Source organism: Bufo bufo, chromosome 6 (genome assembly GCF_905171765.1).
Source record: "Bufo bufo chromosome 6, aBufBuf1.1, whole genome shotgun sequence".
Taxonomy (NCBI): Eukaryota; Metazoa; Chordata; class Amphibia; order Anura; family Bufonidae; genus Bufo; species Bufo bufo.
In genome coordinates, this window is record NC_053394.1 from 96,375,332 (window position 1) to 96,393,509 (window position 18,178).

Sequence of the window (18,178 nt, forward strand, 5' to 3'; positions counted from 1 at the left end):
GGTAGCTAATACTACCCCCGTGGATTTAGAGACATCATGCTCGTTCGTCTAGGGGTGATTTTTACACTTACCCGAACAATGCCGTCACTGCTGCTGCTGCTGCTGCTGTCTTCTGCGCTGGGGACTCCGAGACGGCGCCGGCTCCGGAACTCTGCAAAGCTCGAGTTCTCGCGAGAACTTGAGCTCCGTCTCCCTTGCTAAGAGCCGAGCGCTGCGATTGGATGCGCTGGCAGCAAGGGAGACAGAAGACCGCCTACCATACCTAGGGAATCGACGCCTACTATAACTTAGGCGCCTCATTTGCATATTCGGCGCCAAACATAACGGGGGGCAAAGCGGACGAACGGGGGGTCCATTATAAATAAGAAAACGTGTCTGGGCATCACTGGCAGCAGCAGCATAAGGTAGTGTTGTTAGTTTACTTTTTTTTTTTTTGGTGAAAGGTCCTCTTTAAGGGGGTTTAAGCTAGGGGAGCTGAGGTGGTTAATCACCAAACACATGGACATAGCATTTCTACAGTATGGATCCGCGAAATACGGATGTGTTCCGTATTTTTTGCAGACCCACTGACTTGAATGGGGCCTCGGACTGTGACTATTCGACCTCTGTTCTTAGGATCCGCCAAAAATACGCCTGACGTCCGTGTGCATTCTGTATTTTGCAGAACGGAAGAACTATTCCCTGATAGAACAGTCCTATCCTTGTCCGTAATGCGGACAATAATAGGACATGTTCCGGTTTTTTGCAGAACAGAAATACAGAAACAAAATGCACACAGAGTAACTTCCGGTTTTTTTTTTAGGCCCCACTGAAGTGAATGGTTCCGTATAGAGGCCGCAAAACGGAACTGACGTGGTAAGAAAATACGTTTGTGTGCATAAGCCCTTATTTTGAGGTGACTAAAAGAACGTTTCAATATAAACGTGTGTGAATTCCTACTTAGACAAATATGTACTGTATATTATAGAATACATAAACAGAAGAGCAGAAGCAGGGCACCGCTGCAGGGTTTACTTTCTATATATGTAGATATAGATAATACAAAACGAAACAGAAAAAATACTAATTTTCTACATTAGAAACCAATAAAACATTCTAGGAAACCGAGGCAGGAGGTTGACGTCCAAAACGTGCCCTACCGCCTGATCTCACTAATGCCGTCTAGTCCCCTCCCGCAGCGACTTTTCTCACCGCCCTTTCTAGTACGTTTCGCGCCGTCATCAATGCCCGCTTCTGATTGGTTGCTTTGAATGTCCACTGGCACCGTGATTGGCTGAGTCGCTTGAGTTTTGAGCGGCCGGTTTGAAATCCTCTCAGTCCTCACCTGCCTGTGTCTGAGGAGGAAGAGCCGTTCCCCGAGGTAATGTCGCCGCTCCTCTGTCCGTTATATGTGGCCGGGTGATGGCCAGCGGCAGCCGTGACTAGTGTGTACCGGGGGAGGAGAGTAATGGGCGCGGGAGGGGGGAGTTATTACAGAGGGTCGGGGGCCGCGGCTTCTAGAACGTTCAGGTCAGTCCGGGTCTGTAATGTTCCATTGCCCGTGACAGGCTAGAACGGAGCAGCCTTCCGTGTGTGCTGGGCATGTTGTGACTTGTAGTACCTCAGCAGTCGGGCATGCACGGACAGCTTGTGGCTATTGACCCTACACAAAGCTATCTATGTGCAGCTGGAGGCTTCTGTCTTCTCTGTAAGCACCTATTACCCTGAGGGGGTCCTGACAGGATCCCTGCTTCTTCCTCCATCACTGTACACATGTGGGGCCCTTGATCCCTCTGTAGTGTTAACTGCTCCTAATATCTGTATTCTGTGTCTATGGGCGAGCTTCTTCAGCCTTTGTTGTCTCTGCATAAATAGCAATTCCCTAAAGTATGTGTAATGCCAGGAAGGTCCATCTGTGATCACTGCTGGGCAGTATACATGGCACTGGGTGCAGCCTGGTGGACAGGGCAGTCCTCAGCTCTATACCCCAAATCCCGGTGACAGGTTCCCTTTAAGGGGTCAGGATAAAAGCCCCCTCCACTTCGCTTTAGGTGGACAGCCCCTTTAACGGTTTAAAATTATTCTGTGGTAACATCCACAGCGACGGCCACAACCAGGAATTCCTGTCAACAGAAATAAGCATTGGCATGAATCAAGGGGGGCACTATCAGACGCCTGGCACATGCAGCTCAGGACCACCACCTATTAGCATCAGGAAAGAGCTGAGGACTGCCCCCTCTTTCCTGATGCTAATAGGTGGTGGTCCTGAGCTGCATGTGCCAGGCGTCTGATAGTGCCCCCCTTGATTCATGCCAATGCTTATTTCTGTTGACAGGAATTCCTGGTTGTGGCCGTCGCTGTGGATGTTACCACAGAGAATAATTTTAAACAGTTAAAGGGGCTGTCCACCTAAAGCGAAGTGGAGGGGGCTTTTATCCTGACCCCTTAAAGGGAACCTGTCACCGGGATTTGGGGTATAGAGCTGAGGACATGGGTTCCTAGATGGCCGCTAGCACATCCGCAATACCCAGTCCCCATAGCTCTGTGTGCTTTTATTGTGTAAAAAAAACGATTTGATACATATGCAAATTAACCTGAGATGAGTCCTGTAGGTGAGATGAGTCACGTACAGGACTCATATCGGGTTTTTTTACACAATAAAAGCACACAGAGCTATGGGGACTGGGTATTGCGGATGTGCTAGCGGCCATCTAGCAACCCATGTCCTCAGCTCTATACCCAAAATCCCGGTGACAGGTTCCCTTTAAAGGGGTTATGTTATTTCATGTCCTCCCTTACAAGGATAGGATGACTGAGATGACCCTGACTGTGCACTCGCAAGCATTGTGGGTTGAAACAGGGCTAGGATCATGTGCCCATATAAATATATTGTATTATATATGTGCCCTATTCTCATGAGATGTTCCACTGTGGGATAGATGACGTGAACAAACATAGCCTTTATGAAGGGGTGCACACTTACCACACTTCTGGTCCCCCGCTGCAGCACCCTACTTCTGCTCTTCAACATCTGGTTTGCCGGGTAAGGCTACTTTCACACTGGCGTTTTGGCTTTCTGTTTCTGAGATCCGTTCAGGGCTCTCACAAGCGGTCCAAAACAGATCAGTTTTGCCCTAATGCATTCTGAATGGAAAAGGATCCACTCAGAATGCATCAGTTTGCCTCTGATCAGTCTCCATTCCGCTCTGGAGGCGGACACCAAAACGCTGCTTGCAGCTTTTTGGTGTCTGTCTGACGAAACTGAGCCAAACGGTTCCGTCCTGGCACACAATGTAAGTCAATGGGGACGGATCTGTTTTTACTGACACAATCTGGCACATTAGAAAGCGGATCCATTGATGGTGTTCAAGACGGATCCGTCTTGGCTATGTTAAAGATAATACAGACGGTTGTATTATCTGAAGGGATCCATCCTTGACAGATCCGCACAGAACGCGAGTGTGAAAGTAGCCTTACATGTGCCTCTGCAGCTAATGGCTGGCTGCAGTGGTGACATGTCCTCCAGTGTCAACCTTTTAAAGGGGTTGTACAAAGTTTAGAAGCTATCCCCCATCCACAGGATAGGAGCTAACTAACTGCTGGATCAGCAGAGTATGTGCCCGCCCCTCCATTTGTTCGTTGAGGGACCACCTGACATAGCGGAGTGCTGCGCCCAGCCCCGGCGGTCTCATAGAGAATGTATGGAGCAGCAGGGCACTTGCTCGACCTGCCACTCCCATCCCATCTGGTGATCCATTTTGTTATCCTCTATCCCAGCGGTTCTCAACCTAGGGGTCGCGACCTCTTTGGGGGTCGATCGGCCCTTTTGGGGGGGGTCGCCTAAGGCTTCCTATTGTGGGTTGCTCTCACAACGGCAGCGGCCCCTTATCCTCACGCACAGGAAGTGATGTCCTATCACTGCCTGTGCTTGAAGGAGCCTGACGTCTGGACGGGTAAGTCGGGCCGCCTGTCTGCTGAGGTCCGAGTTTTTTCGTTAAAGGGTTTCTGTCACCCTGCAAAACTCATTTTTTTTTTTTTTGGGATAGTTAGATTGCTCATAGGGCGGTATAGGAGAATATAATGCTCTTACTTACTTTCATGCGGCCGATTCTTTATAAAACGAACTTTTATAATATGTTAATGAGGGCTCTACCAGCAAGTAGGGCGTCTACTTGCTGGTAGCTGCTGCAGAAATCCGGCCCCTCGCCGTGTTGATTGACATGACCAGCCGTGATCTCCTCCGGCCGGCCCTGTCAGTAATTCAAAAATTGCGCGCCTCGCGTCATTCGGCGCAGGTGCTCTGAGATGAGGAGGCTCGTATCCTCAGCACTCCCTCAGTGCGCCTGCGCCGATGGCATCACCGAAAGAGAAGACGTCATCGGCGCAGGCGCACTGAGGGAGTGCTGAGGATACGAGCCTCCTCATCTCAGAGCGCCTGCGCCGAATGACGCGAGGCGCGCGATTTTTGAATTACTGACAGGGCCGGCCGGAGGAGGAGATCACGGCTGACCCTGTCAATCAACACGGCGAGGGGGCGGATTTCTGCAGCAGCTACCAGCAAGTAGACGCCCTACTTGCTGGTAGAGCCCTCATTAACATATTATAAAAGTTCGTTTTATAAAGAATCGGCCGCATGTAAGTAAGAGCATTATATTCTGCTATATCGCACTATGAGCAATCTAACTATCCCCAAAAAAAAAAGAGTTTTGCAGGGTGACAGAAACCCTTTAATGACACCGCCGCTGAGCACCACTGCCACCAATGATTTAATTGAGCCTGGCTAATTTTATTTTAATTATTTGGCTGAGCAAGGCTTCATTTATTTGGGGGGACATGAAGCACCGCTGATTTATTTATTTGGGGGACCCTGAGCACTTCTGATTTATTTATTTGGGGGGACTTGAAGCACCACTGATTTATTTATTTGAGGGGTACCCTGAGCACCACTTTTTTTTTTTTTTTTTTTTTTTTGGGGGGGGGTACTGTGAGCACCACTGATTATTTTTTTTATTTTTTAAGGGGTATTTGTTGTTATTTATTTTAAAGTTATTTATTTGGTTTACAAATATTTAGTATTTATGCTAAAGTTCTGTGGTTATGAATGAATACTTGTGTATTTGAATTAACATTTGGTGTATTGGTGTCTGTGCGTGTTTTTGGTGGGTCATCATAACAGTAGCAAAATTAGTTATGACGTAGCAAGGAAAAAAATGTAATGGTTGGGGGTCACCACAACATGAGGAACTGTATTAAGGGGTCACGGCTTTAGAAAGGTTGAGAACCACTGCTCTATCCTGTTAACCCCTTTAAGATCTAATATACGAATATTACCTCTGTGAGGTCTTACACCTCAGAATTTACAAGTGTCACTTTAGTAAAGAGTTAGCTCTGGGCTTTTACACCTTTTATCTAACGGATTTTACTGTCGATTATCTGATCTTTTACAGGATGTTTTTTCGTGATTTGTTCTGTTACATGTCTTACAGCTGGTTTTTTTAATAAAAAAAAAATAAAAAATTCCCTCTCTCCGCAGACATAGAGAGCCACAGAAATGGATGAATATGCAAAGATAGAGAAAATCGGCGAGGGTATGTATTAGGGTTGTCACGATACCAAAATTCTGATTTGATTTCGATACCATAAAGTATTGCTATACTCGATACCAAGCGATAAAAATAAAACACCAAAAAAGCTGTGTGCATTCCAATTCCATATTTTATGGCAGGGCTCGACAAATCCCAGGTCGCCATGGCGACTAGGAATTTTGTCCTGGCGCCTGGGTATTTGCCCCTGCTTGAAAATAGGCCCAGCACACAAGCAGCCGGGCGCAGCCACTGGAGGGTTAGGACCGTGAGCAAAATGAAACATTTTTTTTTTTTTAAATCACTTGCACCCAGGCTCGGACTGCCACCCTGCCTGGACCCCTCAGCTTTCGGCTCCATCGTGGTTTGGCCACTCTCTCTCGCCGTCTATCTGTCGCAGCGTGCTGATGTCGCCGTGCGTCATCTCCAGGGCAGTTAAAAATGGCGAAGCCTTTACCAGAGCCCGGCCGGTACTTATGTGATTAACTGTCCAGCAGACATCAGAGCCCGTGTCCAGGTGAGAGAGGCTCGGCGGGGGGAAGAGGAGTTAGTGCAGGGGAGGCAGAGCGGGAGCACAGGTAGCGGCGCTGCACTCGCTGACAAGTGGAGGGAAGACAATCAGCCCATCATCATTCCTCCTGTATACAGCAGGGGACATGATCGGGCAGCGCAGGACACCAAGTGCTTCCAGGTTCCTGCACGGCCGGCTCTGCGGCGGTAAATGATGCGCTCTGCACTTATCTGCCAGGCTCAAAGTTTGTAATGTCTGTTGGCCTCGCGCATGGCCATGAACCCAGCGGGGAGCTGCATACCTGCTGCCGTCATTAGGCCGGAGCTCCTGCTAGCCACAACTGGTGGCCATTCCTGCACTGTGCTCCATCCCTGCAGTTACCATTCGGCCATTTCTTAGTTCTTTCCCTTTCTAGGAAAGCTGGGTGACAGCCTGTATACCACACAGAAAGCCGGGTGGCAGCTCCTAGGAGAGCTGTGTGGTATACAGGCTGTCTGTCACCCAGCTTTTCTGGTCTGCTGAAGAGAATATATCTCAGTATAGGAACATTTAAATACGTTATTATATGATTTACCCATTCAGGAGTCTTGGAAAGCCGGGTTGCAGCTCTTATGAGAACTAAGACTACTGAATGGCCAAATCATCTGATGACTTATCTATATGTTCCCGTACTGAGATATATTCTCCTCAGGAAAGCTGGGTGACAGGCTGTATACCACACAGTTCTCCTAGGAGCTGCCATAAGACTCCTGAATGGCTAAATCATCTGATAACTTCTCTATATGTTCCCGTACTGAGAGATGTTCTCCTCAGGACTAGGAGACCAGGAAAGCTTGGTGACAATCCATGAGAGAGCTGGAAGGCCCCTCAGTATTCCTAGGGTAATTCCAATGGAAATATTTTCCACAGAGGATTACCTGTTGTGGATTTTTATCAAACTCTACATGTAGCGGGTGGATTTGTTGTGGAATTCAGCCACGATCAGTTACACCATGGTGAAATCCTATATTACCACGGTGCGGATTTGAAATGTGCACAGTAGGTTCATTTACGTGTGGATTTTATGAAGTGTGAGGATTTTGGGTAAGATCTTATCCATTTTTCTGGTATTTGCTGCAATACGCTGTGGATTTCATAGCTGCAGTTCTGAGATGAATGAGCCCGGACCAAACATCCTGGGGAAGGGATCTGAGTTCTGTCAGCTGCAGCACATAGATTATACACGCAGTGACGTCACAACGCAGGGATTATACACGCAGTGACGTCACAGCGCAGGGATTATACACGCAGTGACGTCACAGCGCAGGGATTATACACGCAGTGACGTCACAGCGCAGGGATTATACACGCAGTGACGTCACAGCGCAGGGATTATACACGCAGTGACGTCACAGCGCAGGGATTATACACGCAGTGACGTCACAGCGCAGGGATTATACACGCAGTGACGTCACAGCGCAGGGATTATAAACAATGCCCATGTTTGGTTCTAGACTTCTTTATATGTTAATTTAAGAGGTGTTATTTTTGTTGCTGAAAATAAGGCTTTATAAGGTAAAAAAAAAACGCCTCCTAACTTTTTTAGCTGGCTCCTAGATTCCAAAGAAATTTGTCAAGCCCTGTTTTATGGAACATCCGGCCCACAATAGAACAGTCCAATCCTATTGTTACAAGGGGACCAAAAATGGCGAATTGTCTGGCACCTGAGGGGTTAGTTGCTGCGATTCGACAGATTGCATGCCCTGTTATTGATGCCAGGTATGTGATACCGCTGCCGACACCCGCTGCCTACACTTGAATTAATGTGTTTTTACATTCATTGGTGGCGCAGTGGCCACAGCCCCTCTCCTGCTATCTCCCAATTAGTGGCAGTGGTAGCCTCTTCACAGAGGTGAGGGAGGGACTCCCTCCTTCTCCACTGTGCTAGTGAAGAGAACATGGCGCGCGCTGAGAGCGACGCGTGCCATGTTCTTTAACTGATAATAGGCTGCGCAGCCTATTATCGGTAAATAGTAAGACCCGATATCGTATCGCTCCAGGTCTGAAAGTATCGATGCTTCAATACCTGCTACAACCCTTAAATGTATACTATGTGTTTGTGTCCCCAGTTGTAAGGCCTCGTGCACACGCCTGTGGTTTGAGTCCGCATCCGAGCCGCAGTTTTTGCGGATTGGATGCGGACCCGTTCGCTTCAATGGGGCGCAAAGATGTGGACAGCACTCCGTGTTGTCCGCATCTGCATGTCCGTTCAGTGGCCCCACAAAGAAAATAGAACGTGTTCTATTGTCCGTATCACAGACAAGGATAGGACTGCTCTATTGAGGGCTTTATGTTCCGCCAGGGGTGTAAGTACCATAGCGGCAGACCATTCGACTGCTATGGGGCCCAGGGCAAGAGGGGGCCCAGTCTTAGTTGGGATTATTTCCTCTTCTACTGTGGATGAAAGCTTGGTCAGGAACAACTTTTAGCAAATGTCTAAATGTCATTGAAAAGGGTTTGATCCTCTCTATGGGGCCCTTATTTCTCTGTACGCCACTGTGTTCCATCCTGCAAAATGCGGAACTCGCATGGCTGGCATCCATGTTCAGCGGACCGCAAAACTGGGACGATTGTGTGCATAAGAGTCCATTCACCAGCAATGTGCGTTCTGCATTTTGCGGACCGTACATCGCCGGCATTTAATAGAAAATGCCTATTTTTGTCCGCAATTGTGGACAAGAATAGGACATGTTCTATTTCTTTCGGAATTGCGGATCTGGATGTGCGGGTCTGCAATTCCATATCCGGGCCGCACATCGTGCGGCCCCATAGAAATGAATGGGTCCGCAAAATGTGGAACAGAATTGCGGACGTGTGAATGGACCCTTGAGCTTAAATTGCTGAGCTACCAGCACCAAAAGAAAGTGGGGCATATCTGTGAATGCGGGATCAAATTAGAATTTAAAAAAGCAACACAATTTTCATGGGATTGTTGACAATCATTGTGGACCTGTCACTATTTTTGACATATCTAAGTAAGGATACATTCACATCTGCGCTACGAAATCTAGCAGGCTGTTCTGGCAGAGAACAGCATGCCGGATTTCACCCTATTTGGCATTGCCAGATACTGCTGGATCCACATTGATTATAATAGGATCCAGCCCAGTTTATAAATGGACACCAAATCCAAAATCAGGAGTGGGACATAAAAGGAAAGTATATAAGACAGATACAATCTCCCTCTTGTATAATTCACTCCTGGTTTTGGCTTCCAAAACTGCATGCAGAAATCTGACCATGTGTATCCTTATTCTATCTAATCAGTAGACTGTGCAGGGACAAATCTTTTAGAGCTCATGCCCATAAAAGTAAGGGCTTTGTGCCCGTGTTGTGGACTGCAAACGGCAGGTCCACAGTATACGAGTACTGCCCGTGTGCACTCTGTGCTGCGGGTGTGCACCCATTCACTGCATAATGACTGCATAATACGGTCAAAGAGGGAACATATTTTGCGTAACGGAGGTACGGATCGGAATCTCTAAGCACTTCTGTGGGCTTTTGGGTCCATGTCTCCGCAGCGCAAAATATAACACGTCGTATCTTGTGAATCATGGAGTGCACACGGCCAGAGCCCTTATACTGCAGACTGCTATTTGCTGTCCGCAGCACGGACACTGAGCCCTTACGTTCTTCTGCATGAGCCCAAAGGGGAAGTAAACTCAGTTGGCAATATACTCATAATTTTACAGTACGAATTAGAGGGGTGATACAACGAACAACTTGTAAGAATGCAATATAATTGTTGTTCCATAAAGAATGCAAGTAGTTTTGAAACCAGTTGTGTCAGGAGCGGTGACAGCTCCTCTCTAAAGGTATAAATATTTTCACTTTTAACCGTAAACTTGTGCCAGTGTTAAGTATAAATGAACGCTAATACATACATCTGTTTTCAGGCACTTATGGGGTTGTGTATAAGGGGCGGCACAAGGCGACTGGTCAGGTTGTTGCCATGAAGAAAATTAGATTGGAAAATGAAGAGGAGGGTGTCCCCAGTACAGCAATCCGAGAAATATCCCTCCTCAAAGAACTTCAACATCCGAACATTGTATGGTATGTGTCTGATCGTTACCATTTAGACCTGGGCCACAGAGACTCTTTTGTAGCATTCATTGATTTTTATTATGGAATGACAGCTGCAGCCCACAAGATTGCATGGGTGGTTTATAGAAAAGAAGTGTTCTATACAGAGGCATGCCACAAAAACATTTACTGAGGAATGCTTAACCACCTCAGCCCCTATAGCTTAAACACCCTTAATGACCAGGCCACTTTTTACACTTCTGACCTACACTACTTTCACCGTTTATTGCTCGGTCATGCAACTTTCCACCCAAATGAATTTTACCTCCTTTTCTTCTCACTAATAGAGCTTTCATTTGGTGGTATTTCATTGCTGCTGACATTTTTACTTTTTTATATTAATCGAAATTTAACGATTTTTTTGCAAAAAAATGACATTTTTCACTTTCAGTTGTAAAATTTTGCAAAAAAAATGACATCCATGTATAAATTTTTCTCTAAATTTATTGTTCTACATGTCTTTGATTAAAAAAAAAAAATAATGTTTGGGTAAAAGTTATAGCGTTTACAAACTATGGTACAAAAATGTGAATTTCCGCTTTTTGAAGCAGCTCTGACTTTCTGAGCACCTGTCATGTTTCCTGAGGTTCTACAATGCCCAGACAGTACAAACACCCCACAAATGACCCCATTTCGGAAAGTAGACACCCTAAGGTATTCGCTGATGGGCATAGTGAGTTCATAGAACTTTTTCTTTTTTGTCACAAGTTAGTGGAAAATGATGATTTTTTTTTTTTTTCTTTTTTTTTTTTTTCTTACAAAGTCTCATATTCCACTAACTTGTGACAAAAAATAAAAAATTCTAGGAACTCGCCATGCCCCTCACGGAATACCTTGGGGTGTCTTCTTTCCAAAATGAGGTCACTTGTGGGGTAGTTATACTGCCCTGGCATTCTAGGGGCCCAAATGTGTGGTAAGTAGTTTGAAATCAAAATGTGTAAAAAATGGCCGGTGAAATCCGAAAGGTGCTCTTTGGAATGTGGCCCCCTTTGCCCACCTAGGCTGCAAAAAAGTGTCACACATGTGGTATCTCCGTACTCAGGAGAAGTTAGGCAATGTGTTTTGGGGTGTCATTTTACATATACCCATGCTGGGTGAGAGAAATATCTCTGCAAAAGACAACTTTTCCCTTTTTTTTTTTTTTTTTTTTTTTTTATACAAAGTTGGCATTTGACCAAGATATTTCTCTCACCCAGCATGGGTATATGTAAAATGACACCCCAAAACACATTCCCCAACTTCTCCTGAGTACGGCGATACCACATGTGTGACACTTTTTTGCAGCCTAGATGCGCAAAGGTGCCCAAATTCCTTTTAGGAGGGCATTTTTAGACATTTGGATACCAGACTTCTTCTCACGCTTTGGGGCCCCTAAAATGCCAGGGCAGTATAAATACCCCACATGTGACCCCATTTTGGAAAGAAGACACCCCAAGGTATTCAATGAGGCGCATGGCGAGTTCATAGAAAAAAATAAAAATTTGGCACAAGTTAGCGGAAATTGGTTTTTTTCTCAAAAAGTCTCCTTTTCCACTAACTTGGGACAAAAATTTCAATCTTTCATGGACTCAATATGCCCCTCAGCGAATAACTTGGGGTGTCTTCTTTCCAAAATGGTGTCATTTGTGGGGTGTTTGTACTGCCCTTGCATTTGAGGGTCTCCGCAATCATTACATGTATGGCCAGCATTAGGAGTTTCTGCTATTCTCCTTATATTGAGCATACGGGTAATGAGATTTTTATTTTTTTTTTCCGTTCAGCCTCTGTGCTGAAAGAAAAAAATGAACGGCACAGATTTCTTCATTCGCATCGATCAATGTGGATGAAAAAAATCTCTGCCAAAAAAAGAAAAAGGAGGGGAAAGGCGTCTGCCAGGACATAGGAGCTCCGCCCAACATCCATACCCACTTAGCTCGTATGCCCTGGCAAACCAGATTTATTCATTCACATCTCCATTTCACCGCAAGCAGTTCTTCGTTACACAAGGCAGCCCTCTCCCCCCTTGCAAGACGGGTGGTAACGAGCCGTTGGGGGAAGCCCACGTGACTAGTTCGCGTGGTGCCACAGGCGCAAATCTGTTCTAGAAACAAATGCCTAAAGAGGGCCACACTTGTGTAGAAATTGTCCACATAAAAATGGTACCCCTTGCCAAATAAGTGTGACACCAAGTCCCAGACTGTCTTCCCACTGCTCCCCAGGTAGTCAGGGCAACCGACTGGCTCCAGGGTCTGATCTTTTCCCTCATAGATCCGAAATTTGTGGGTATAGCCTGTGGCCCTTTCACAGAGCTTATACAATTTGACCCCATACCGGGCACGCTAAAATGCAGGAAACGCAGGATGGCCTCAAATCGTGCCCTGGACATAGCAGCAGAGAACATGGGCATGTGATGAATCGAGTTCGTGGACCAATAGGACCGCAATTCATGCTTTTTAGTTGGACCCATGTTGAGGAGAAGGCCCAGAAAAATTTTAATTTCGGAAACTTGGACTGGTTTCCACCGGAAAGGCTGGGCATAATAGCTTCCCGGGTTGGCGGATATAAATTGTGTGGCATACCGGTTTGTCTCTGCCACGACTAAGTTCAAGAGCTCCGCAGTCAAGAACAGCTCAAAAAATCCCAGGGCCGAACCGATCTGAGCCGTCTCAACCCGAACTCCAGACCTCTGCGGCTGAAGTTGGTGACTGCCAATCAGGGTTTGCCAGCACCTCAGGGATTCTAGGGGCTCTACGGGCCTGTCTGTGCGGTGGCTGCGACGGGGTAACTACTGCACGTGCCACCGTACCAGCTTCAACTGCCCTTCTGCTGCTCGCCACTTCACCATGTTGTACGGCAGTGCTGGTACTAGGTCCAGGGAGGGCTGTGCTGCTGGTGTATGCCTCACCACGTGATCCGACAGCGCCAGCCCCACTCTGCTGCTCTTGAAGCGGATCCTGCGTAACCTGTGGTCTAGCGACACGGGTCCGCGTACGCCTGGTGCTATCATGGACCTCAACCTCCTCGTCCGAACTTGGGTCAGAGAGCCACTGCTTTCTACAGGTTTATTCTGACCGGCTAGATTCGTCAGATGAGGGTTCCCATTCCTCATCCGACTGGGTCAGAATCCTGTAGGCCTCTTCAGAAGAATACCCCCGTTTGACATTTGGACTACTAAATTTAGGGGTATTCCCTGAGACTACCCAAGAAAAAAAGCAAGCCTGTCTTACAAAGGGGAGGCTAGCGAAGTACCGGAGGCCGCTGCGGTTGATAAAAATATCAAAACGGATTTTTTTTATCGCCGCAGCGCTTGGAAAGTGATCAATATATTTTTTGTCACTGGGGCGGGCGTGGGTGAACGCACGTGTGGGCGACCGATCAGGCCTGATCGGGCAAACACTGCGTTTTGGATGGAGGGCGAACTAAGGTGACACTAATACTATTATAGATCTGACTGATCAGTTCTGATCACTTACAGATACTATAAAAGTACCAATGCTGATTAGCGATACGCTAAACAGCGAATAAGTGACTGCGGTGGGCTGGGCGCTACCAACCGACGAAAAGGACCAGCAGAGGAGCAGACAAGCCATATAACAGATCATATTTACTAATATGATCTGTTATATGGCTTGTGATTTGTTTTTTTGAAAATCGCCAACCTACCAGCCAATGATCGTGGCTGGCAGGCTGGTGACGAACTTGTCCTCTAACTTTTGCCGGCCCGAGATGCGCGGGCCGGCTTTGAGCGAAGTCTCGCGAGATGACGCGTATATGCATGGCGCTGCGCTGCCGCCTCCGGAACGCGATCCTGCGTTAGGCGGTCCGGAGGCGGTTAAAGAGGACCTTTCATGGGTCCAGACATTATAAAATAAGTAGCAGGCTATGTAAGGCATGCTATTTTTCCTGGCCGCTGCTCCATGCCCCTGTTAAATTCTCCCACCTGGTATGCTAATTAATAGCATCGGGGAGCAGGAGACGCCAGGGTTTCTCAATGGACGTCTCCTTCTCCCTGGCTGTAGTGTGGTTCAATCACAGCGGAGAGCGCTACAGCCAGGGAGGAGGAGACTTCCATTGAAAAACCCTGGCGTCTCCTGCTCCCCGTCGATACCAGGCAGGAGAATTTAACAGGGGAACGGAGCGGCGCCCATGAAAAATGGTAAGCGCTCTTAGATCCCTGCTTTATGCTCTACATAACGTGCTACTTATTTTATAACGTCTGGACCCATGAAAGGTCCTCTTTAGGAAGATCAATTCCACTTACACTGCAAACGTAGTGGGGTCATTTATTAAGACTAGGGATGAGCGAATCGACTTCGGGTGCTTCAGCCAAAGTCGATTCGCATAAAGCTGTTTTAATACTGTGTGGAGCGGGAACTCTATACAGTATTAGAATGTATTGGCTCCAATGAGCCAAAGTTATTACATGAAGTCTCGCGAGACTTTGCGAAGTAATTACTTCTGCTCATCGGAGCCAATACATCCTAATACTGTACAGAGCTCCTGCTCCATACAGTATTAAAACTAAGTTTTGTGTGGTTTGTTCGCACATCCCTAATTAAAACTATCATTTTTTGGCAGTCTTTGGCTACATGTACAGTCGTGGCCAAAAGTTTTGAGAATGACAAATATTCGTTTTCACAAAGTTTGCTGCTAAATTTAAACTGCTTTCAGATCTTTGTTTCAGTTGTTTCTGTGATGTAATGAAATATAATTACACGCACTTCATAAGTTTTCAAAGGCTTTTATCGACAATTACATGACATTTATGCAAAGAGTCAGTATTTGCAGTGTTGGCCCTTCTTTTTCAGGACCTCTGCAATTCGACTGGGCATGCTCTCAATCAACTTCTGGGCCAATTCCTGACTGATAGCAACCCATTCTTTCATAATCACTTCTTGGAGTTTGTCAGAATTAGTGGGGTTTTGTTTGTCCACCCGCCTCTTGAGGATTGACCACAAGTTCTCAATGGGATTAAGATCTGGGGAGTTTCCAGGCCATGGACCCAAAATGTCAACGTTTTGGTCCCCCGAGCCACTTAGTTATCACTTTTGCCTTATGGCACGGTGCTCCATCATGCTGGAAAATGCATTGTTCTTCACCAACCTATTGTTGGAAGAAGTTGCTGTTGGAGGGTGTTTTGGTACCATTCTTTATTCATGGCTGTGTTTTTGGGCTAAATTGTGAGTGAGCCCACTCCCTTGGATGAGAAGCAACCCCACACATGAATGGTCTCAGGATGCTTTACTGTTGGCATGACACAGGACTGATGGTAGCGCTCACCTTTTCTTCTCCGGACAAGCCTTTTTCCAGATGCCCCAAACAATCGGAAAGAGGCTTCATCGGAGAATATGACTTTGCCCCAGTCCTCAGCAGTCCATTCACCATACTTCCTGCAGAAGATCAATCTGTCCCTGATGTTTTTTTTGGAGAGAAGTGGCTTCTTTGCTGCCCTTCTTGACACCAGGCCATCTTCCAAAAGTCTTCGCCTCACTGTGCATGCAGATGCGCTCACACCTGCCTGCTGCCATTCCTGAGCAAGCTCTGCACTGGTGGCACTCCGATCCCGCAGCTGAATCCTCTTTAGGAGACGATCCTGGCGCTTGCTGGACTTTCTTGGACGCCCTGAAGCCTTCTTAACAAGAATTGAACCTCTTTCCTTGAAGTTCTTGATGATCCTATAAATTGTTGATTGAGGTGGAATCTTAGTAGCCACAATATCCTTGCCTGTGAAGCCATTTTTATGCAACACAATGATCACTGCACGCGTTTCTTTGCAGGTCACCATGGTTAACAATAGAAGAACAATGATTTTAAGCATCACCCTCCTTTTAACATGTCAAGTCTGCCATTTTAACCCAATCAGCCTGACATAATGATCTCCAGCCTTCTGCTCGTCAACATTCTCACCTGAGTTAACAAGACGATTACTGAAATGATCTCAGCAGGTCCTTTAATGACAGCAATGAAATGCAGTGGAAAGGTTTTTTTGAGATTAAATTAATTTTCATGGCAAAGGACTGCAATTCATCTGCTCACTCTTCATAACATTCTGGAGTATATGCAAATTGCTATTATAAAAACTTAAGCAGCAACTTTTCCAATTTCCAATATTTATGTAATTCTCAAAACTTTTGGCCACGACTGTACACGAACGTTTTTTTCCGTGTCCGTTCCCTTATTTATTTATTTTTCAGATCCGCAATTTTCGGACCACAAAACGCACATGTGCGTGTAGCCTTTTTCGTACATTTAATGACTGGGCCAAGTGGCTCGTCACACATCAGACTAGGGTTGTTTCGATGCCAAAATTTTGATTCGGTTTCTATACATTAAAAAGGTATTGCGATACTCTATACCATTCGATACCACGTTAAAAAAATAAAACACCAAAAAATGCAGCTTGCATTCCGCATTTTATGGAACGTCCAGCCCATAATAGAACAATGCGATCATATTTTTTGGGGGGGCAAGGTGACTAAAAAAAAAAAGGCAAATTCTGCAGTTGTAATTTTTTTTTTCTGTTACGCCATTCACCGCATAGGACATTTTTTTAAAATAGTTTAATAGGACTTTTTGGACGTGGCGATATGTAATGTTTATTGTTTATATATTTTATATGTAACATTGGGAAAGGGGTGATTTATACTTAGAAGACCTTTCACCAGGATACATGTAATATAACTATTTCAATACATTACAGTGCGGCACCCAGTGATATCTTTCCGTTTGTTTTGTTTTTTTTCCCCCAAAGGGGTTAATTGGATAACGCACAGCCTGTTACTACTGCCCTGTTCCGGGAGGGCTGTGCAGTGAGGTGCTTCCTCTAGCCTGTACCCTTTGCATAAGCACTTCTATGAAGGCAACCCCGGGTTTCCGTCTCTTCCCCCCCCCCCCCCCCCCGGCTTCTGGCATCGCGGGGAACGAGCACAAACAGGCCGGAAGTTCTCTAGGGCCGAGAATTCCATTGCCAAGGCCTCTGCGTCAGTTCCGGAGCTCTGATGCCGTCAGTGCTGGTGTATATCAGGGATGCATGGCGCTACTGGCGTTTGTTGCAGTATGTCGGCTCCTGTGGACGCTCAGCTAGTGATCCGCAAGCATGTGGGTCCTCCTACCGCCCAGAGCCTGGTAAGCCTCCTCCCAAATATGTTTATAACTTGGACGGTGGGGGGCACAAGTGTTAGAAATTCCCCACTGGGTGGTGCTAGTTGTTGGCATGATCATTCTCAATGAGAAGCCCTAAACCATCTATATTGCCTTGTAGGGCAGGGAAACCAGCACCACAAAAGCCTCTGATATATCTCTAGGACGGAAGAAGTGTGCGATATGCAGGAAGTCCCTTCCATCCAAGACTAAAAAAGCGTTATGTCCCAGATGTACGGACAAAGTAGTGACTGAAAAGTCACCTTCCTTCCTTGATTCTATAAGAAGTATGATAAAGGAAGGGGTTAATACTGCAATCGATACAAGATTACCACTGAGTTCTCCATGGCCCTCTACCTCGCAGAGATTGCAAAGGTCGGATCTTCAGGAGGAACCTGGCTCTGATGAGGGAGAGATTATATCAGATGACTGTTCAGAATCCTCTGAAAATGACTTGAGGAGACCCTTCTGTACCCCAGAGGATACAGAGAGACTACTAAAGACCATACGAGCCACCATGAATATTGAGGAAGTTGAGGAACCTCTATCCACTCAGGACAGAATGTTCCTGGCACTAGGGGAAAGGAGAGAAGTCTTTCCCGTTCATGCTAACATAAAATCATTATTCTTTATCGTTTCTAGTCAATTTAAAACGTAACGTTTATTTAATTTCATTTATTAAAAAAAATAATACGACGGGAGAACAAAGAATAGTTTAAAATTCTAGGTGCGGTAGGGCACTAGTGGCTGAGATAGGGGTTACTTCACCCATATATTCTGCCTCCTAGCATCCGTTCATCCCACTTTTTTCCTTTTTAAATCAGCAATATACTTTATTTGCCTAGATGGACATCATGCTGGAGAG

General features: G+C 46.2%; 1 protein-coding gene across 1 annotated transcript in view; it reads left to right on the top strand.

The window, feature by feature from the left end:
• Nucleotides 1–1,286: 1,286 nt before the first annotated feature.
• Nucleotides 1,287–18,178, top strand: part of CDK1 (cyclin dependent kinase 1) — a 38,003-nt gene continuing 21,111 nt past the window's right edge. Inside the window, exons 1-3 of the mRNA XM_040435274.1 lie at nt 1,287–1,360; nt 5,513–5,567; nt 10,008–10,164. Of these exons, the coding sequence (XP_040291208.1) occupies nt 5,531–5,567; nt 10,008–10,164 (194 nt within the window). The 5' untranslated portion in view covers nt 1,287–1,360; nt 5,513–5,530. The remainder of the gene's footprint in view (nt 1,361–5,512; nt 5,568–10,007; nt 10,165–18,178) is intronic.